A 22,334-nucleotide genomic window follows, 5' to 3' on the forward strand; every position below is an offset into this window, starting at 1 on the left:
AAGGAAATAGCTGGGTGAGATATTTGGACTGTGGTCCAGTTTGTGACATCATTGGCATCTTCAGCCAGCAGTCTCTGGGGTTTAAAAGGAAAGTTAGACTTCTGTGCAGGCACTGCCTTTGCAAAACCCTTACCCATTGGTTCAGGAAAAGATGTAAGAAACCTCAAAATGTATTCTTTCCCTGGTGGAAAACACAATGCAGGTTTCATGTACCTGCAAGAGCAGTTTATTAGTGCTTGATTTCTAGGCTAGGATTTTGATTTTTCCATTATCATGACTTTTCTGACAATTGGCAAACTGCCTAATGGCCTCTCAACAAAGAGCATTGTTCCTGATTCGCTCTGACCATGTTTACTGCAAAGCAGTGTTCTGGGTTAGCCCATTCCAGGCTTTGCAGGAGGAGGGCACTTTTCTTTGGAGCAAGAGTTTCTACATGTTGTTAATCAGGAGCAACTCCCGTTTAGACAGGCCCCCGGGAAAACTGTTCTGACATGCATGCTTGCAAATACAGGCTGTCTTTATTTGTTGTAAGCATGAATAAGACCCATGGATATCAATCTGTAAATATTAAAGGGTTACATATGCCTGTTGCAGTTCACAGCAGTTGCTCCAACGCTTTAGTTCTCACATTGTTCTCTGCAGGCAGGGGAGGCTGTGTTCCCAAGTGCAAAATCTGGCAGGTAATCTTGAGTAACATGTGGAATTGTATACAGATGATGTCCTAGTGTACACAGGAATTTTTTCCTGCTGTTAAACTAGTCAGCTCTAAAAAGAGGGACAGTGTTTCAAAAGCTTGTTGATTTAAGGTGTCTCCCCTTTCTCCTCGTTTGCCCTCTCTATTCTCCCCCTTCTCCCCTCAAACTGCTCAGGGTTTGTTTGTCAGCGAGCAAATTGTCCTGGGCAGCTCTTGCGAAGAACTTCTAGCAGGAAAAATGTGACTGGTGTCATGCAGACTAGTTGACTAAAAGTGATTAACATCACTTAAATGGAAAACATCAAGGTCTTCTGGTGAAAAGCCTGTTTCCCAGTGCCAAGAAATAAAGAATTGACCACTTGAGTGTTGGTCCCATTGTATAATCACATTCACTGCTGCATTTTTCCCCCCTTTGTATCCCATTTGATTTGGCTCCTGATAAGTATTTTTGAACATGTACAATTTTTATTTGCACATGGCAATGTATGCTCAATAACTTTACCTGAGACTTTTAGATTTGGATTTTGCAATAAGTACAGCTTCCATTTATTGAGCAACCTCTCCTCCATATGGTTTAATTTTAACAGGTTAGTAGAGGTGAGGGAGAGAAAACAGCATATACCATTGGGGGGGGGGGGGGGGAATTCTGAATTCCCTTTTTGTTCTTTATTACAAATAAATTACCCTGGACATAATAAAGCATGGATACAATTGCTATAGGCTGCAGAAAAAGTTCTCACTTTCATTTGGGGTATATTTGTTTTTTTCAAGTTTCATGAGGCTTGCTCTGTTTGACTTAATGATTTCATAACCTCTTAGCAAATTTGGATGCAGCAAGAGGATGGAAATAATTAAGATAATGAAATTTCTCAGAGATTTCTGAAGATAGGCAAAAAAAAGGTATCTAGAGAGCCTGTAAGTACTCTGGGTGAGAAAAAAGGTTGTAAGGGAGAACCTGTGCCTTTTGACAGAGAAATTGAAATATTTATAAGCCCACTAACTGTAGGAAAGTCTTCAGTCAGAGTTTTTTAAGACATAACTACTCAATTCTGGGGCTCTTGGCTACTGGCATGTTTGTGGAATGTCAGACCAATCCAGGCACACTCCTACACAATGTTTGGACAAAGAATTTCATGGAAGGGGGTTTCCATCTTGTATCAGGTGAACTCCATTCATTTAGACTTATACTGATGACTGAAAGCTGGGTTGAGCCATCTGCATATATATATACATATAACATTCTTTCCCTAGCTTTGTTTTTGTAGTTCATTGTGCAGCATAAGTCTGGGTGAACATTAACAGAACATGGCATATATTTAAAATGTGAAGCTTCTTCAGACACACTGATAATTGCATGTTCTGTAATTAAAACTGTGTAGGCTTTTCTTTCTACGTATGGCAACAGCTGTTAGGGCACATCTGGAAAATATGGTTTAAGCAAAGGTATTTTAGCTCAGAGAATTTCACAATGCATGGGATATTTACCAGCACTTCTTTCCAGAATACTAATCTGATTTGTCAGTATTTTTAATGGAAAAAGTCTTCTTTTTTTTTTGGTTGATGGTTACAAAGCTTGTTTTGAATTCATTATCTCAGATTGGCCATTCCAGTGTGGTTCAAGGCGAAGTGCTGCAAAATGAAAACATTGTTTTGCTACTATTTTTAGGTGGAAACCTATGTAAACTTCATATAATGCCCATGTAAACATTGTATAATGCCCTAATAATATTTTCTTCACTGATTTCAGCCAAATATTTTCCCTTTCTTTGGTTCTAAAGAGAAGTATTTGTTTCATACTGGAATCACATTGAGAGGAAAATTGTTTGGACTTCTGCTCTGTGCTTCTTGAGGGTCATGTTAACGCCCTTCTGTGCTATCTCCTTCTCAAGAAAACAGACATAGTTGTACTCCCTACAATTATTGTAGCATTACTCAGGATTTCTTTGAAGTCAGTGAGAGCATTTACAAGGTAGGACCCTGGCCACTTGGAAATGAATGTGATAGGAGCCCTAGTGTTGTGGTTTCTATGCTTTTTGCCGAACTGTTGTATAGGCATGGCACTACAAAACCAGAGTTATTACAATTATCAATGAAAATGGAAACAAGAAAGCTTTAAAAGAAAACTTTTAAAACTCTTTAAAACCTGTATCCATCATTTTATTGATAATGTTACCTATTTTGTTTATTTTGGGGGAAAAAAAAGACTAAAAACAAAGATGCAGAACTTCATAACTTTTACTAACAAGGTAGAACTCTAACCTGGATCTTGCAGTCTGATCCAAGCATCTCAAAACCAGCCAACCAACTTACTTTCGAGTTGATGAGGGAGAATTGCAGGTAGATAGATAGCATTTACCAGCAGTTCCCCAAGTGAGAAGCAGTTCTCCTTTATTTATTGGGGTGACCTCATTGCTGTCTACAACTACCTGAAGGGAGGTTGTAGCCAGGTGGGGGCTGGTCTCTTCTGCCAGGCAACCAGCAACAGAACAAGGGGACACAGTCTCAAGTTGTGCCAGGGGAAGTATAGGCTGGATGTTAGGAGGGAGTTGTTGGCAGAGAGAGTGATTGGCATTGGAATGGGCTGCCCAGGGAGGTGGTGGAGTCACCATGCCTTGGAGGTGTTCAAGAAAAGTCTGGATGGGGCACTTTGTGCCATGGTCTAGTTGACTGGATAGGGCTGTGTGATAGGTTAGACTGGATGATCTCGGAGGTCTCTTCCAACCTGGTTGATTCTATGAGTAAATTATATGAGTAAATTTGAAGTAGAAGGCAAGTCTTTTACATGAAATAGGATTGTGTTGCAACAACTTTGTCCCTGAATTTTAAGTCATAAATGATATCCTTGTTGTGCAGCTGGAGACAAAATGAAATTACCCAGCCAAGGAAGAAACTATAGCTAAAAAAATGAATGGAAAAAAAACCAACCAAACTACAGCAGCGGTACCACAAAATGAAAGTAACATTGAATGTGGCAGCAGTAATGTAAGAAAATTATTGTCAGGTAGATGGACCCATAGGAAATATTGGAATAGGCTTTACTACGCCTTGCTCTTCTTCATTTTGTGGTCATTTCCACTGAGCTGGAAAACAGTTTTTCCAAGCATAGGCTTTAAAGTTGTAACAAATGTTTGCTGTGAATGGCCTGGTGGTCAGCTGCCAGCAGTGGATGTGTGAATGAGTTTCTTCCCCTTCATCCACAACCTGTGAGCAGGGCTTGTGTTCATCTGCTCCATTCTTTATACCATTACGAAGGCTGTTTATGCTTGCTACTCATGTTGTGGTTTGACCCCCAGACTCCGACTGCATGAAGAGAAGGTCATTAAAGATCGGCGTCACCACCTTAAGACCTACCCAAACTGCTTTGTTGCCAAAGAGCTGATCGACTGGCTGATTGACCATAAAGAGGCCTCAGACCGGGAGACAGCTATTAAACTGGTGCAGAAATTACTGGATCACAGCATTATCCACCATGGTAAGCGCAATATCACCTGCTGAAAAGCTCTGAGCTCAGTTTTACTGACTGTTGTGAAATCTTGCTCATGTTCTTACAACCAAGTGCAGGACAGGCAGGATCTTTTTCTCTGTCAGGAAAGGAGCATCTCACTTGAGCTGTGCTGCTTTGCAGGGTCCCCTGTGGCGTGGAGAGGCCAAAGAGGTGTGGGTGACGTTCACCATGTCAGTACAGGGTAGGCAAGTCACTGGAGACCGTGCTGTTGCTTCTCTGGTTCTAGAGCAGCCCCAGCTGGATCCTGTCCCCTCGCCCTGCTGCCCTCACCATCCTGCTCCCCAGAGCACACTTTTCCAGCTGAAAAAGCCATTTGAAAAATCAGCTGGCAAAAAAAAAAGGTCATTTTTTCTCATGTGGATTAGTTCTCTGGCCCTGTCCCTTACAGCAGCTGCACAAACATAAGTGCTGGTACAGCTGCAAGAAAGTTAGTGGTCTGACTGCTCTGATTATTTTCCTCCTAAACTAGTTGTCTATCTGAGATCTGTTCCTTTCAACTTCTTGCATAACAATTTACACTGATGAAAAGGAGACTTCCAATTCAGTGGTAGCATTCAGTTGCCTTTTGATGCACATAAAGGCTGGGAGGCACACAACAAAGAAGATCCAAGCCCTAGATTTCAAATGTATGATACTGGAATGTTGACTTTATGCAGGGGTCACTGTATGTGCAACAATACTGCTGCTATCTGCAGTGCACTAACACCACCTTAATTAAAGCAAGAAATGCACATACTGAATGAGTGCCACTTCTACAACTTCTACTGGAGTATTAAATTAAAATTCTGAGTTGTTATGGAAACTGGGACTCACAGTAGATAGTTAAAGGATAAAGTAATTATAGGGTATTCAAGTCTGACTACTTAATCCTCTATTGAGAAAATGTCAGTGAAGAGTTGCATGGATGCCTGAGTAGCTTTGTTTAATTGAGCAATAGATGTTTTATTGCTGAATGCTTGTTTAAATCTTTTAACAGCCTCCAAATATTTTCTGCCTTAGGATCCAATTGCACACTGGAACTTTGTGTAGATGTTATATATCTATGTATGTATTTCCTGAAAATATTCACATATTGCACTCAGATTTAATAAAACACTTTGCAAAGTGAGCTAGGGTAAATTTATGAGAGGTTCAGACGGGTTTTGCAAGGTGCTCAGAGCATCCTTTCTGTTGTCAAGTAAAAGGAGTACCAATTCCTGCTCCTCTGGTGCCAAGGATGAGCCTATGTATGTGGGCTGACAACTGCTAGGAGCTACTTGACTGGGATGCCTTTCCCATTAATGCTCTGTGTGGAGCTTCTTTCTACATTTGCAAGAGGCCATTGCCAGCTGCTGTCTTACAAACCTTATTTGGCATTTTCCAGTGTGCTGCTGTTGTTCCTACCATTTGCAAGCCGTCATGGTGGAGCACTTGAGACAATTTTAAGAGACTTTCAACTGTTTCTGCAGCAAGTTTCATGTTTCCTACAGCATTGCTGAACCAGTACAAGTAACTTTAAGAATCTTGCCAATCCTTAAATTATTTGGTGCTTTACACTGATGGCCTTTCAAGCAAACAAGATAAAAGACTGTTTTAACCAAGACGTTTCAGGATATAGAGCAGATGAATGCTTTTCTGATGTTTTTGATGTCCTCGGTGATACTTGCAAAGCTGGTGAACACATATCTACCTCACCTAGGGATTTGGTTACCTAGCTGGAAGTTTTCTCCAGCCTTTCATCAGTTCTTAGAACTGAGTAAAAGCTGCATGCTCAGAAACACAGGGGGCTGGGCTTCATATGTGCTTGCTTTGAAGTTCAGCAAGTGAAATCTCTAAGTGGATCCTCAGCTTCTTGACATTTGCATGAAGAACTGTTAATTTGTTTTGTGTTTCAGTGTGTGATGAGCACAAGGAATTTAAGGATGTCAAGCTATTCTACCGCTTCCGAAAAGACGATGGGACGTTTCCACTGGACAATGAGGTGAAGGTGTTCATGAGAGGACAAAGACTGTATGAAAAGTATGTTGTGCTCAGCATTCAGAATGTGTTGATAATGGCACCACAGAAGGCAAATTCTACACATTTTTCAAGAGTCAGATGTTTTTTGAATGATGCATGAATGTGCCCTGGCAGTCCCATGACTTCAGTAGATAACTCATATCTCTCTTTCCCATTTCATTTTTTGCTTTTCTGCTGTGTTCACTTGCAGCATTTTGTTTAAAATGAAATAGCATTTCTGATAATTCTGGATTGTATATATATCCTGTATGAGAATGCAAGGGACATTCAAGTCCTTGCACTCCCTTCTATGAAAATCATTACTAGAGGAGTCTCAAGTTGTGCTGGGGGAAGTATAGGCTGGATGTTAGGAGGAAGTTCTTCCCAGAGAGAGTGATTGGCATTGGAATGGGCTGCCCAGGGAGGTGGTGGAGTCACCGTCCCTGGAGGTGTTCAAGAAAAGCCTGTATGAGGCACTTAGTGCCATGGACTAGTTGAATGGATAGGGCTGGGTACTAGGTTGGACTGGATGATCTTGGAGGTCTCTTCCAACCTGGCTGATTCTATGATTCTATGATTCATGTAAAACTGTAACCACAAGACCTAAAATCATTGGAATCAAAATTCACTGAACAAGTGGCTACAAATCTATTGAGACTCCATCTCTACGGCTTCACCTGGAGGTATAATTTTAAATGATAGGCAAAATTGACCTTCAGTGTTCCAGTCTGCAAAGATTCTACATAAGAAGGCCTATATTAAAAGGAGTTTCAGAAAAACCCATCCAAAAGCATCTAATTAAGATTTGAAACAGATGATTATGCTGAAATACTGACTATCCCACTGGATTGCTTCCGTCAAATAACCAGGCAGATTAACTGTATTTCCCGGTCTATAATTAATGACATTTTTATTCAGGATGTAGTGATTGTGACATGGTACTTTCAAGCAGAGAGAGTAAATTGCATGTTGGCATATGCTGCAGACTAATGCAAACGTTGTGAAGTGTTATTTAGTGTAAAGCTTGAGCTATTGCTCTAGACTGAATCCCACCCATTCTGCTGCTTGGTTGGAGCAGAAGCCTGCAGCAGCCAGGAGAGATGTTGTGTTTCTGACTGGAGTTAAATTTCTTTCCCTCTTAGAAGAAAGCACTTAGGAAAATCTTAACTTTAATAGCTAGCAATAAATATAGTTTTCAATCTTAGAAGGCTCTGAATGCCACTCTGGTGAAAGAGCAATTACACTGAAATATAAACCAATAATTGTAAATACCATTTCTTCTGTGGAACACATTTAAAATTCCCTTACACTCAGTAACTGTGACTATTTAAAATGAAAAAATATATATATATAAGACACAAGAAAATACACCACTGGAAAAAGTCCTTCACTGGGTGCACTGGGACAGGTGAACTGAATCACTCAGCTCCAAAATTTCTACTAAGCATATTATTTGCTCCTTTAAACTCCAACACTCAGTGAAAACTGTTTCATTCCATGAAAAACTGATCAGTGAGTCTACAGTAGCAAACCTTTTACTCTGTTTGTTTTCTCTACTTCTATCTCTACTCTTCTGTGAGAGAAATATTTTTTTTTGGTGATGAGGCTGTTAACAGTCTTGCATGAAAGGAACAATGATGTGCTACCACTGTTCTACCAGTGTCTGCTTCCATCCCCATTTCTCTGCATGGAGAACTAATCTTAAACCCATATTTAGTGTCTAGGTTGTCCAACAGTATACTAGCAGAAAAATGTTCATAATAATATGACTGTTCCCATCTTGGAAAAGGAGTTCTATCAAAACCAGCACCTGTATCTAAATATAACTGTGTGCTCAGGAGGTGATTGCTTCTAGGCAACGTATCTAAAGGGTTCAGAAACTTTTAAAATCAGCTCTGAGTGCTAAATATAGTACAGATTAAAAACACTTGGCATTTCAAAACCAGATTGTGACAGTTAAAGCTAGTCAAAATTCTTCATGGATCATTTGAAATATTTTGTATTCATCCTGGGATACAAGAACTCATACCTGGGCCAGCTGGGCTTTACTTTGCTTATTGTAGCAAATCCACTGTGCAGAATACATGGATTTTTTTTTCAGGTCCCTTGTCTGTGGACACTTACTAGTAACACCTTCATTGGATGCATTTAAAACTCAAAATCTAATACTGAAAGTCAGACTACTACAGAAGGAATCCCACAATTAAATGTGTGTGTATGTAATAAATCTGTTGTGTCAGTTTGCTGATAGTGTTGAGAAAGAAAACACTCAGTGCAATTAAAATAGCCATTAAATGACAACAACTGGAGAAAAGTATTCTTGCACAGATTTGAAGTCACCAGCATATTTAACTTCTTTATCAAAATGCCTGTATCATATCAAGGGACATGCAACTACACCCAAGGAAATCTGTCTGAATCCAGCATATTTTTAAAAGCTGTTCCTGATTTTGTAGGTGTTGCTGATCTTCACTAGGTTTTGCTAGTTTAAGACTATAACCACAACTCTTCTCTACCCACCACATTGGGGCTGGATTACTGTTACATTCAGAAGCCAGTGTAGTTTGTGCTTGCCAAAATTGAGGAGAGGGATCCAAGATCAGTCCATGCAGATTTGTGCTTTCAGTGGGTAAGATGAGCAAAGTGCTTTAGGAGGCTCAGCAGGTTGTTTCATGGGCAGAAGTAGGCAGGCTCCCAGCATGCAGACAGCTGTTTAGGTTAAATTCCTCATGGTCTTCCCTGCTAAGGAGCTCTCTTTCTGTCTTCTATGTGACCACAAAGCTCCACATAGCCTGAATTCTCCTCTCTCATGATATTGCCTTCTTTGCATACTGTGGACATCTTCAGTGGTTGTACATGCATGATTAGAAGATTTAAAATCACTCTCTGTATTCAGTTAAGTTTCCCTGCACATCATTGCAAACCTTGGCAATACTTTCTGTGGATGTATTTGAGGTTCTAGTTGAGATGAAACCCATTAGATTTACTACAGTTCATAGAATCACTCAGGATTGGAAGGCACCACAAGGATCATCTATTTCCAACCCCCCTGCCATGGGCAGGGACACCCTACCCTAGGTCAAGCTGCCCAGAGCCTCATCCAGCCTGGCCTTAAACACCAGTTGGAATTTGTTGAATAATTAAGTCCCAGGTTGGTATCAGTTTTCATGCTCTATAGGACTGACCAGATAGAGCAAATGAGATAAACATATTTCCTCTTCAGTAAAACTCTCCCTCAAAATGCTGAATAAAATCCAGCACAGGCATTTCAGCTGTTCTTTTTTTTTTCCCCAACAAAACCAAACCAAGTTGTGCAGGCATTCTATTTTTGTGATGTTTGCAGTTCTTTGCAGGTGTTGATCAGGTGCTCAGGATTGTTTCTGGTGTTTGGAGGTTTAGGAGCTGTAATCTGTCTCATGGTGTTGACTGACTGAGATTTTTTCAACTCGTTTCACAGTGATAGGAGTGCAGATTTATGGTTTTAATTTCAGGAAATCATTCAGATCATTTTGAAACTGCATTCTTTGAATCACTTTCATTTTAACTCATCAGTGGTTAAGTCAAGTTTATGCTCTGTTGCAGTCATTTAGGCAAAACAAGGTTTACATTTTCTTTTGAAAAGGGCTTGGATTTCAGTGTTTGTCTAAATGCATTCACTTAATGCAGGATAACACCACTTTTAGCAAATATGTTTTGACATGAATAGCCTCGTGGTTCTTTGAAACAAGGGGAAAATGGAAGAGACAGAGGCAGTTTCCAATTCTGGCTAATGAAAGGCCGAGTTTTTGGATGATGTAAACTGGTACAGCTTTGTTGACAGCTGTGGAGTTACAGTGATTTACTTCAGTAGGAGATGTAAGTCTGTGGATTGCTGTTTCTGGGTTTGTTAAACTGTCAGTTTGTCGTGCCTGTTTGTTCACAAGTCCAGATTTTTCTGCAGTGCTATTCTGGGCACATGCAGAAGGGTGTGAAACGTCAAGCTGAGTGTTTCTCTACTTGATTTTTTTCCAAATTTCTTTTGTTTCTCTGTAAAAATCTGACTATTAGCATCTCTTTTTCAATGACCTCTTTATCTGCCACTTCAGTGAGCTAGACAACTAATTACAGACTCATCAAAGAACAATTAACATAATCCTAAGGATTTTTTATTTGGTGCCTGCAGAGCCTGGGTAACCAATGCAGGGTAACCACGCAGCAGATGGTACCAAAGACACAGCCTTTGGGTTTGTATTTTTTGCTGGGTGGAAAAAAAGCCTGATGAACAAGACACATTTAAAAATGGTCTCTTGGAGAGCTGTGTGTAGTAGATGTGGTTGGTGTGGAACAAATGTTGCCTTGCATGCAGATGGCTGTAAATCAAAATATGAAAAAGAGTAAAGTTTTTGCAAGAGTTCTAATGTCAATACCTTGTCCCTTGTGGCACGTAGTTTGCTTTTGGCCTCATCCCTGAATTCTACTGATTTTGACTTTCTTAGTTTTGCTCAGCTCAGAGTTGCTGGCAATGAGACACCCCCATCTAAACAAGCAGTTCATTATATCTGCCGCTGACATACAGCTGTGGCTGAGCAGCCTTTGTCTGGCTCGGTGAACTGCTGCCTGGTGGTCAGACCTACTCAGCTGAGGCTTCTGGTTAGCTATTGTCAAAGCCAGGAAAATGTATCTATGTGGTGAAATCACAGAGGATGAGTTGTGTCAAACCTCTTCATTGTTGGTTCAAGTGAAACTTTCTCTGTGTTCTTATGGCAGAGATTTTTCTAATGCCTTCCAAAGGAGGCGATGCCATATTCCGTGCACACTGGACATGGTCACAGTGCAAGAAAGATATCCTACATTAAATTTAATTAGTTTACATGAAATTTACATTTTTGATCAGAAGAGCTAAGATTATGTTTTTCTAGAATATTCCTGTTGTAGTTCGGTTGTACCCTTAAAATAGTTGGTGAAGGGAAGAGAGTTGCTACTTTTACATGGCAAAACTAACCATGTCATTCTTGAGCTATGACTCTCAGAGTCTTACCACTAATCCTATGATTAGGCTATAGTAGATAAAATTACTATGAAGAGAAATTAAACTAATAAATAGGAGACTGTGGTGCTTGGTCTCCCAATAACAACAAAAAAAGTGACAGAAGTGAGATTCTGTATTGAAAGGAAGCGATGATCATTTCTTCTTCCAACCTGTCTTTCAAACTGCCAACCTTACTTTTGCATAAATACCAAAACTCTTTTTTTTTTTTTTTTTTTTTTTTTTTTTTTTTTTTTCCTTAACATTTGTGTGGGTTACTTGAAACTGAGAGAAGCACATTGAAGTTAGGTACATGCCAATTACTAGGAGAATTAGAGACGCCTCGTGATCTTCCTCTGAGCTCTGGTGCTACGCAGAGCCAGCTGAGGCACAGAAACAGATGCCAAGGCATGTTCAGATGTATATCTTCACTGATTACAGTTGTGTCACTGGGTGTTGGATGCGAAACCACAGAACTGCCTTTTGGGCTTCTCTCCTCTTGGATTTTTTTTTTATAGAGCTTATAGGGAGAAGTTTCAAGCCTGTTGTCCTGCTACTTGTAGCAATTAAATAGGATTTTTTAAACACATTAGTCATAATCTGATGCTTTTGGGCTTATTTTGTTTCAAAGTTGATGATAAAGTAACTTTTAGAGACATTTAGTGGGACTAAAGAGGGGAAATGGAAAGCTGAAAACTCTTGTTTTCTTTTAGGGAAGAAACATATGAAGCCTACATTTCTTGACTAAGCAGTGGTAATTCACACCCTGAGTCTAGATTCATAGCTTAGGGAAAGATTTAATAAGTCAGTGAAAGGTTTAATGTATGTTTGCATAATGTCAGTGAGATTTGTCAGAATAGATCTAGAGTTGCTTTTCTGAAGAACCATTTTTCTTACCATTTTTTCCCCCTTATCAGGCTGATGAATTCTGAAAATACTCTTCTGCAAGCAAGGGAAGAGGATGGAGTCAAGTACGAACGAACCTTTGTGGCATCAGAGTTCATTGACTGGCTGATCCAGGAGGGAGAGGCCACGACACGGAGTGAAGCAGAGCAGCTTGGACGCAGACTTTTGGAGCATGGGATTATACAGCATGGTGAGAAATCTGCTAGATAGCAAAAGCTAGACCTTTCATAGCACTTTCTTCAGGGTGAATCATAGAATCATAGAATCAACCAGGTTGGAAGAGACCTCCAAGATCATCCAGTCCAACCTAGCACCCAGCCCTAGCCAGTTAACTAGACCATGGTAGTAAGTGTCTCATCCAGTCTTGTCTTGAACACCTCCAGGGACAGTGACTCCACCACCTCCCTGGGCAGCCCATTCCAATGCCAATTACTCTCTCTGTGAAGAACTTCCTCCTAACATCCAGCCTAGACCTCCCCTGGCACAACTTGAGACTGTGTCCCCTTGTTCTATTGCTGGTCACCCCGGAGCCTCCTCTTCGCTAGGCTAAACAACCCCACCTCCCTCAGCCTCTCCTTACAGGGTTTGTGTTCCAGGCCCTTCACAAGCCTTCTTGCCCTTCTCTGGACATGTTCCAGCACCTCAACATCTCTCTTGAATTGAGGAGCCCATAAGTGGACACAGTACTCAAGGTGTGGCCTGACCAGTGCTGAGTACAGGGGAAGAATAACATCCCTCGTCCTACTGGCTGCACTGTTCCAGATACAGGCCAGGATGCTATGTGTAGAGTCTTTTATGTTCTTGGTCATAGCATGTCTAAGTTCCAAATAGTGTGGATAACTTTATTTAATAGAAGAGTGGCTTTTTCAAAAGCTCTTTGTAGCAGTTCTGAAAATTCTGCCTCAAAAGCAGAATACAGCTAGCATTTTGGACTGTGTAATAGCAGTATAAGGATTATGGATGGAAATCAGTGCTGCTTCACTTGGAGCTTGTCATCAGCAGTACGTATAATTGAGGTATATAGCTTTGTAAGGATCAGATAGGAATTAGAGGCATAAATAATCTAAATTCTCTGTGTAGTCTGAAAATGACAGGTTCTGTGTATCATCGTATTTGCTGACAGAGAGCTCACTCTCATTCTAGACCAGCGTCTTTCCCTTTTGGTCATGTTGCAGAGATGTTCTAATTTTTGAGCAAGAAAGAGGGCATCACTCCCAGTTGAATTGTTGTCATATTTGTGCTGGTGGTGCATCTTCTCTGAAGCCAGAGTTGAGTGTTTCTTCACAGTCCAGCACAATGTGGCTGGCAGATGCACCTGCATCAGGGAGCTCTGTCGGTTAAGGATGGAGGAGATTGTTTTCTCTCAGTACTGCTCCGAGGGTGAAGAAATTATCACCTCCAGCACTAAAATCCATTTCACATGTTGTCATCATCTACTGTTAGTGCAAGCTGCCCTTCTTTCTTTGACCAGGTGTTGTCCATCATAAACATGTTGCAGGACCTCTAGGAGTTATTATGGAGTGCCAGGAGATGATAGAGTGAACTGGTAGAAGCTGTTAGCTGTGTTGCATAATGCATAATGGGAAAGTAATCAGATCCTGGTGATTCCAAAGCTGTCACCTCAACACTAATTCTGACAGGGGCCAAGCAATTGATGATATTAACAGGTTGCTAATATAGAAGGTGCTAGATTGACTAAGTTGCTTGCTGCTTTGTGAGAAAAAAATAGTTTTAAGGAATAGAGGAAACAGGGATATGTGGCCTGCACAGTTCCTTCGTGGCTGCAATCACGCTCACATTACCTTTAATTTCCATTTACCTGTAGCTTCTTCTGAATGTTCACAATAATTAGCTTCCACTTCTATAATTGCCCCCGTGCTTCCTGTGACATAGAGGGTACCAACTGCTCGGAGCTTGACAGACAGGCAACATATGGCGCACCTCCTCTTTATAGCAGGAATGATTTCATTCCTATTTCTACCAAAGCATTTTCTCTGTGTGCTTTCCTTTATTTTTGTTAAAAAGGCCAAACCAAAGTGTGATTTACCATGCTAGTGATGTTTTTGCAGAGGAAACAAGGTCAGAACTTGACACTGATGCAAACCTGGATTGACTTAGCTATCGGAGCCTTTGTAGAACTGTGAAAGCCAGGATGTGGTTTTTATTGCACATCAGCTATTGTTTCATTAACTAAGGCAAATGCTCAGCAGTGCACCTGGGCAGGGAAATAATTTTGCCCCCATAAAACTGGGTTTCAGGGAGGTCCTGCTGCTGGTCCTGCTCACCTTTATGGACTTGCAGATTTATCTTCTGCCCATCCTCCTTTAGCAGTTAAGAGAACAGGCAAAGCAGCCTGTTAGAAGGAGATTTGAAACTCATGATGTGACCACATACAGAGTGCTGACAATTGATTGATTGCTGAGGAAGTGGCCTTTTCACTGCAAGGAACTTCTCACTTCACTCACTTCACTGTTCCTCACTCAGCTTTTAATGAGGTGAGGGTAATTCCTTGGAATTCCACTCTGCCTTGATGGAGAAGCTGGAAGTAAAATAAAACTGAATGATGTCCTTGAGATTTGTCTTTTCAAGTGGACATGCTTTTGTGCGTGATTCTAAACAGGAGATTTCATTCTTCTCTGAATTTCACTGAAACAATTTCTGAAGACAATCTTTGAAATGTTGATGAAAAGTACTAGCAGAATAAATACAGAGCTGGTTTGGGGTTCACTTCAGCAACTGGATCTGATCAGTGGGCTTAGAAGGTTTACATAGTGCTGGCTTTGTCTGAGAAAGGAGCTTGAAATAAGAACTCACAGTACAGTATTTGGAATCTAAAGTGTAAAACAGCAGGAGTAGTATTCTCTTTCACCCCTTGTCTCACTGAATTCTAGATCCAACTGGAAAATATTAATTTAAAAAAGAGCTATTTTTCTATTTCTTAGTACAATAAATTCATTTCACTGTTCCGTGCTCCCTTTGTTTTGTATTTCAGCAGCAGTAACAAAATGTTACTTAACAGTAATTGGCATCCTTGTTGGCAGAACCAGCAGAAAGACACTCTGCTGAACAGGAGCAGAGATAAAACATACTCCTGCCCTGAAGGCAATCTTTTGCTGGTAGTAATGCTTGGTGTCCCCAACATGGGAAAAAAGTAAAGCTTGCTCTGCTATTCTTATGAACTGTTTATTGCCTTATCTAATGCAATAGTAAGTAACAGATACAGTTGCATCAAATTGCCAGTCTCAGTAGTAACTTTCCAGTCAGAATGGAATTGTACAGTTTATTTTGCTGATACTGACTTTCATTTCAATCACTGGGAGAAGCTCTGTTCTGCAGCTGAGCTACTGTGTTCAAAACAGCTTCCTTGACACAGTTTTCTTCACTTTAATTTGTCAGACAAACCCCAGGTTTCACACAGGAAACAAACATTGATGCTAATTTTGAAAAGGAAAACAACACTTTAAGAGGAATTGTATAAATGCTGTAAACCCATCACATGTTTCAGTTACAAAATCATCTTCTTGATCTCTTTGGGCATTGTATAACTAGACATGCTTCCATTGCCATACATGAAAATAACAAAACATGCTTTAAGTGCTGAATTGTTTCCTTCCAAAACCCACTGTCACACACGAATTGCAATCCACAAACCACCGTTTTCGCTAATGGCAGCCAGATGTCCTTTGCTACGCACTGGTACCTGCAGGCACTAAAGGCCAATGAGAAAAGTAGCAAGGTGTCATGCACTGTATGTTTCTTGAAGGCTTGCACTGGCAGTGTAATTGCCAGTTGTCATTCTGCATTTGTGAACACTGATGGCCTTCCCCAGAATGTAGGAATAAAGATTGTGAGGAGAATTATAAACATGGTAATGTGCACTCGATGAGGGCAGGGGCAGAAGGTGCATAGAAAAGAGTTTCTCATATGTGGAAAGGCCATTTCTAATACAGTGAGATATGCAACATTAAGAGATAAACCTTTCCTCCAGGAAACTGGATCATTCCTAGTTCTTCATATGGAAATGGTTAGACAGATTAGGTTTTGTGTTCAAAATTTACAAGCATTTTGCTGCAAGAGACGAAGGAAGTTCTCGGCAAGCTCTAGAGTAGGTCAGATTAAAGCAAGGATGGGCTGGGGGCAGGCAGAGTGTGGGCATCCACAGGCAGTCACAGCCCTTGCTCTGTCTGGAAAACAGGAATATTGAGATGTCCAAGGAGAAAAGAGTTTATCCACAGAGCTTTTTCTGGCTTATACTTGCCCATGACACTTGCTGCTGCACTTACCCTGCACCTGCAGCTCCAGCAGTACAGTACCACTGACACGGCAGACTAAGTCCACCAGTCCTCCTCCAAGATCTTGTTAGGTATGGAAGCTTGGAGGACAGAGAAATACCTACCTGCCTTGCAGAAAGGGTCAAGGTGTAGAATATCAACTGAGGAATACTTTCCATTTTAAAGTCAAGTTAATAGTGTTAAGAGAAATCAATTCCTTTTTAGGGTAGCACCTGCACTTTGCAAGATGAGTATTTGCATTTCCTCTATGACAGCAACCAAACCACAGCACATTTAGAAGTACTTTTCTGTATGTTGTGGAGGGGAAGCACGTAGTGATTGTGCTGCACCACAGGCAGTACAGTGTGTCTGTGAGAAGCATGGGTCTGAGCCACAGCTCACCTGCCTATGCCAGATCACATTCTCTTCTGCTATTGCCAGTTCACAAGCTGCTGCCTAGTTTTGAGTGTGTGTGCTTGATGTCATTGCCACTTTGACATCCCAGGCAGCAACAGCATCACAGTTCACTATGAAGCAATTTGCCTGGCTGCCCACTCTGCTGCAGGGAGGTCAGACCGCAGAGTAGCAGACCAGCAGAGGAACATGAGTGATAAATTCTGGAAAGGCCCTAGGCTTTGCTTTCCTAAATGAGGTGGAAGTACATCTTTGGAGATGTTTGGCAGCAGATACCTTCTTCAAAACAAATTACCAGTGCTATGATTTTATATTGGTAGCAAATATGTAATAAGATATCTTCATTATGATGTGAGTGTCTTCTGACCTCACCTTTCTTTAGCATACCTTTCAGCTTTATGAGGTTTTATTGAGTTAATTGCACTTGGCTAGATCTGGTGTGTTCAAGGCAGGCACAAGTTGCTCAGCAGAGAAGCAGGTGCTTGCTACTTCATGAGAGTTAATTTTCTATCAGCAAAACTCTGCTGTACAACTTACTTTCAGAAATAAAAGCATTTTGTAATGACTTAGTGAGAACATTAAATATTGGCATATGTTCTCTCCCTGTCTCTGCAGAAAAGTCTCAAGACACATACTTAATTTTCCCTGTTCTTTGCAAGGACCGTAGCTTTATACAGCAACATTTCCTTTAGCTAGATGATCAGTGCATTAAGTTTCCAGTATCAGCATACATGATGCAGCTGGAAGTTTATGACAATTGTGGAAGCAGGTTTAAATATCTAACAAATGTTGATTTCATTTGGTTTTGTCAAAATCTATTTAAAAGTTCCTGTAAATTGTGAAGTCATGGAATCATAGAATCAGTCAGGGTTGGAAGGGACCACAAGGAACATCAGGCTGGCCAAAGCCTCAGTGTGTTGCTTATGGTTAGCTGGCATTTCTCAGCTTTTTATGTGAAAGCAGGTCATATATGTGGGACACACACTTCTTCCTTGCTGTGAGATTTCTCTTTGGAACCTGTTCTCTTGGAAGTATCAACTGCAGACAGCATTTCCTAAGTGCCATTGTACCGTCTCTTGAATCTTTGGCTTAAATGATTACAGTTTTCTCCTTCCAGATTCTCACATAGAATTTGAAATATTATTCTTCTATTTGATCTAACACCTGGGTGACATCAGTTGCTGGATATATCCAACTATTCATTGTGTATACTCCATGCTAAAAAGAATAAACCATCACATCTTTACATGATTTATCTCAGTAAAACACAAATCTTCAGTTAGTCTTTGAAGTCCTGCAAAGGAACTTTGTTTTCATTATAAGCTGAATTCCCCTGAGCAGATGCCATGCAGAGCCACTCAGTTGTTTATTTGTGTGACAAATAAGCAGTTCACATAGATAAGGACAGTAACCTCACCCACACTAACTCAACTGCTTATGGCAGGGTTTTGTCATTATTTTGCATATTTTTCATTATTTTGCCCTAATAGGAAAGTGAGAGAATAAGAACTCTCTATGTAATTGTAAAGTCTTCCAGCTTCCTACTTTTTGTGCTTCTTATTATGCTCTTCTTGCAACTGTCTTTCTCTAAAGCAGGCAGGAGTTTGGTTGTTGCAAGAGCCACAAGTTCTATGTATAAGGCACACATTAAATGAGACATGAAGGCTTAATTTCACATTAAGTCCTGAATTCTGGGGTTTTTTTTGAGAGAGAATGGGTTTCAGTTTTTAACAGCTGCAACAGCAAAAAAAAAATACCCAGATGGGCCTTTTCATCTTCTGCTTCCCTTGCCACAAACTGTACTTTCCATACTTTATTTGGAAGCAGAGAAAAGCAGTTGGCTATGTTCTGTAAACTTGCTGAATTAAAGATGATAAATCCTCATATACAAACTGAAATGACTGCTGTAATGTGTGTAATTCAACACTGGCTCTCCATGCTAGAGTAAATTGTGTGTATTTGAAACTAGACTGCAAATAGATGGGAAACCTACTGGCAAGGCTAAATGTATAGAGAAACACTTTCTGCATACGTATTTAAGGCAGCTGAAATAAAATGTGAATGCAGCCAGCAGAACACACCACTTTAATAAGAGCAGGATACTCTGTAGTTCAGTTACCAGGGAACTTTTGACAGTTATCTGTTGTAGCCCTGATATTTGAAAGGCAGTTTAGAAGTTGCCCAGAATATTTTTGTGCTACAGGAATATAACCACAGTTCACTGAAGCAGCTCAGAAGGCATAGTTCTCTAATCATGCCACATCTCTTTTTTTGGATCTGCTTACTGGTGCAGGACTTACTTCTGGTCACACTTACTGGCTTCATCCTTAGCTATGATGAGCTGGAACAGTTCTCTGGGTTTTGTATTTCAGCGCCAGAATCTGCCTTGCAGTCTTGTACAAGAGGGTTGGTGGAAAGCAGGCAGGGCAGTTCAAGCTTACATCTGTTGCCCATTCAAAGCAAATTCCTTGTAATACAAATGAGAAAAAGATACTCTTCAGTGCAGCTGCCATGTTAACAATTTAACACGCCAGTTGAGTACATTTGCAGGTGGGCTTATCTCCAGCCTACATAGCATATATGCATATAAAAAAGGTGAAAATACAACTATTGTGGTTGTATGGTACAGGGAATCCAAGAGCCAAGGCCCCATGCTTCCTGAACATATGTAGTGCCTCCTCCTTGATCTGAGGGAGCTCCGAGCAGGTGGAATTCATCAATGCACAAAAGGAAACTAATCTGAATTGGTGCTGTTATTAAAATGCATTTGCGGATGCCAGATTAGCTTTAGAAAAACAGGAAGGCTTTGAGAGGAGTGGGAAAAGCATTGTCCAATGCAGGAAAAAAAGTGTCAATTATTCTCCTCCAGCTGCACATTTTTTGGTGCAAGGCAGCAGTTGAAGAGGGATGGGGCAGGCAGTGGCAGAGGTGGACAGCGTGAAGCTGTGGCAAGGACCAGCCGAAAGTGCAGCAGCCACGCTGGGCATGTCTCAGCACCTGGTCAGTGTTTTTCAAGCTCACAATCTCACCTTTGCTCTACAAAAGACAGAATGGACCCACACACTTCTCTGGCAAGGGCCTGAAACTGAGCTGGCAAAAGGCCCGAGGCAGAGGAGAGATTTGGCAAGCTATGTGCTGTCCAAGGAGAGAAGTGCTTTTAAAAGAAACTTACGTTACAGTGTAGATTTGTTTCCTTCCACTGCTTCTGCTTAGGGAACAAGGAAGCAAAGGGATGCCAGGCTGGAACTGGGTGCTTCCCTGGGCAAGTTTTTGGAGCAGTTAAGAGCAGCTTGGGCTGTGACCTCCTTCAGAGGTTTCTGCAGCAGCCAGCATGTGTCTCATCATCCTGCATTTGGTTTCAGTATGATATTGACATTCTGGGGGCATTGCCACTTCAGAGGTCTGACTGGTATGGTCATATGTGGCTTGCTATATGAAGACACAGATTGTTGCAGGTAGTAAAAGTGAAGGTCTAGAGCAATCTCCTGCAGGTTAGTCATGGGTTAAGTTGAATATTTGCTGCCGGTGTTCAAAATCGTCCTGCCTCATGCCAGCTTCAAAACGAAAGTGCTGGGGTTAACGTCAATTTAATAGAGGAAAACTATGTCAGTAAAAAGATAAATTATACTTGCCAGTGGACTGAGATCCCTGCCTTTTGCAGCAAAAGGCTTGGAAGTGCATTGTGCACCACTGGAAAGAGTTCAGTGCTGCTTTTGTCTTCAAGTGAGCAAGGACATGACAGATGAGCAGCGAGAAGTGCACAAACTCTAGTCACGTTTTTATGACCTTTTCCTCTTAACCCCAGCAGGAGCACAGGCTCACACAAACAAACAAGTGCACACTTCAACGTGTTCTCAGCGTTCTTGACAGAAGCTCCTTGGGGAACTTTGATCTCTTTCCCACCGCTCCTTCAACACAGAGCAGCCATTCCGTGGCTCCAGCTGTGGGATCACTCAGTGACAGTGCTGTGTTTCTGGGGATGTGCAGAGCAGCTGAAGTGCATTGCTGGATGTGGCCAACTGGGAACCGCAGCTTTTGTCTGGTAGAAAGCATTAATCGTGGCAGTGGAGATGTGCACAGGTTATCAGTGCTGAAAGTTGTGGGGAGTTGAAGTGGTGGGAAAAGCCAGTTATGAAAATGGCCTCATTTTTAAGGCATGAGTCAGACCATTTGTTAAAATGGGCTTTTGTACTTTCTAAAGCCCCCTCGGTTCTATGAAATCAATTTAAAGCTAATATTTCTGTCTCTGCTCTACATCAGCCTCTTTGCAAAAGAGCAAAAAGGCTGTTTGAACTCTGTGCTGAACTCAGGATTTTATCTCAGCATCAGAAACTGAAACATTTGCCTGGACATGGCAATTTTATGTATCAGCATGAAAACTGTGAGGCAACCATGCACAAGAAGCAGCAAAGCTGCAGCATTAGGTGCTCCGAATCAGAGAAATGCTAAAGTAAATATACTGATGTTCCTCTTAACTATAGTGTAAAATCCTTGTCTACGAAGTTTGCAAACTCTAGGGATAGACGAGGCAGTAAACAAAGAACTGAACTCTATTAATGGTCATTACCCCAAAAGAGGTGTTGGTTTGTGTAACTAATGGTGCGGCTAGGAGGCAGTACATCTTAGGACATGAGAATACAGGCTCTGCTCATTGGTGTGTAGCTATACTGTGAGGGAAAAGGAAGATGTATGGGGCCACAGATTGTTCCCATCTTTAGCATTTTGTGCAGTATCTGTTACTGAGGGCCTGAGATGTGCAAAATAAAAGCAACGTCGAGGGAGAGAAAGGGAATAAAGTTGGAACTGTGAGTATGCAGTTCTGATAGCTGCATTTTAGACAGGGTAAAGACATTCCAAAGGGAACTTGAAGGCTGAAAAAAAAAAGTCAGAATTTAAAGGGTCCTATTTATACATCTGATCAAAGATATGTTTGAGAGTTGGTTTCATCACTTCAGACTTCTTTACAAAGGTTTCTGATCAGGTCATTTGTAACTGTCTCATGAAGGTGTAACAAAGTCCAGCCTTCAGTTAAATCTTTATTGTCTGGCACGGAAAGGAACTGAAGGCTTGAGCAGCTTGTGAGGGGAAGAGTACAGTGGTGATTACAGGCTGCTTGAAATGTAATTGTCCTGTGTTTTTGTAAGATTGAAAGATGGCTTTTAAATTCTGTTTCTGGGAGAAATGTTGTGGCATCCATACATTGGAGTTGATGCATTGACTCTGCCTCCAAAGTCTGACACGGGTGCCTGTGAATTAATGTTAGTGCCTTTCCCTTCAGGACTCATGATTTTGGAGGTCACCAGTCACCATGTTTTTACTTTGCTCTCTTTAGTGCATTTGTTTCTCTTTCATAAGGTGCACATTGTAACATGGACTGGACATGTTTCCACCTGAGCACTGCTGAGTTAAATTGGAACGAGAAACTCATTAAGTCACCCCACCTTTCTCTTTGCATCACCCTCATCATGTACAAATACAGGTCCTGATGCACGTCAGCCATGGCCTGACTTCTTAAAACAAACTGAAATGGGTGCCAGTTTGCTTTCTTGTGCTCCACTCTGG

At 41.1% G+C, this 22,334-nt stretch overlaps 1 protein-coding gene across 2 annotated transcripts in view; it reads left to right on the forward strand.

Moving 5' to 3' along the window:
• Positions 1 to 22,334, forward strand: part of DEPTOR (DEP domain containing MTOR interacting protein) — an 83,918-nt gene that overhangs the window by 21,258 nt on the left and 40,326 nt on the right. For both annotated transcript variants that reach the window (XM_064154210.1, XM_064154211.1), the window contains 3 exons: positions 3,988 to 4,166; positions 6,074 to 6,197; positions 12,099 to 12,277. In XM_064154210.1, coding sequence (XP_064010280.1) covers positions 3,988 to 4,166; positions 6,074 to 6,197; positions 12,099 to 12,277 — 482 coding nt within the window. The remainder of the gene's footprint in view (positions 1 to 3,987; positions 4,167 to 6,073; positions 6,198 to 12,098; positions 12,278 to 22,334) is intronic.

The sequence above is a fragment of the Pogoniulus pusillus genome, chromosome 14 (assembly GCF_015220805.1).
Source record: "Pogoniulus pusillus isolate bPogPus1 chromosome 14, bPogPus1.pri, whole genome shotgun sequence".
Taxonomy (NCBI): Eukaryota; Metazoa; Chordata; class Aves; order Piciformes; family Lybiidae; genus Pogoniulus; species Pogoniulus pusillus.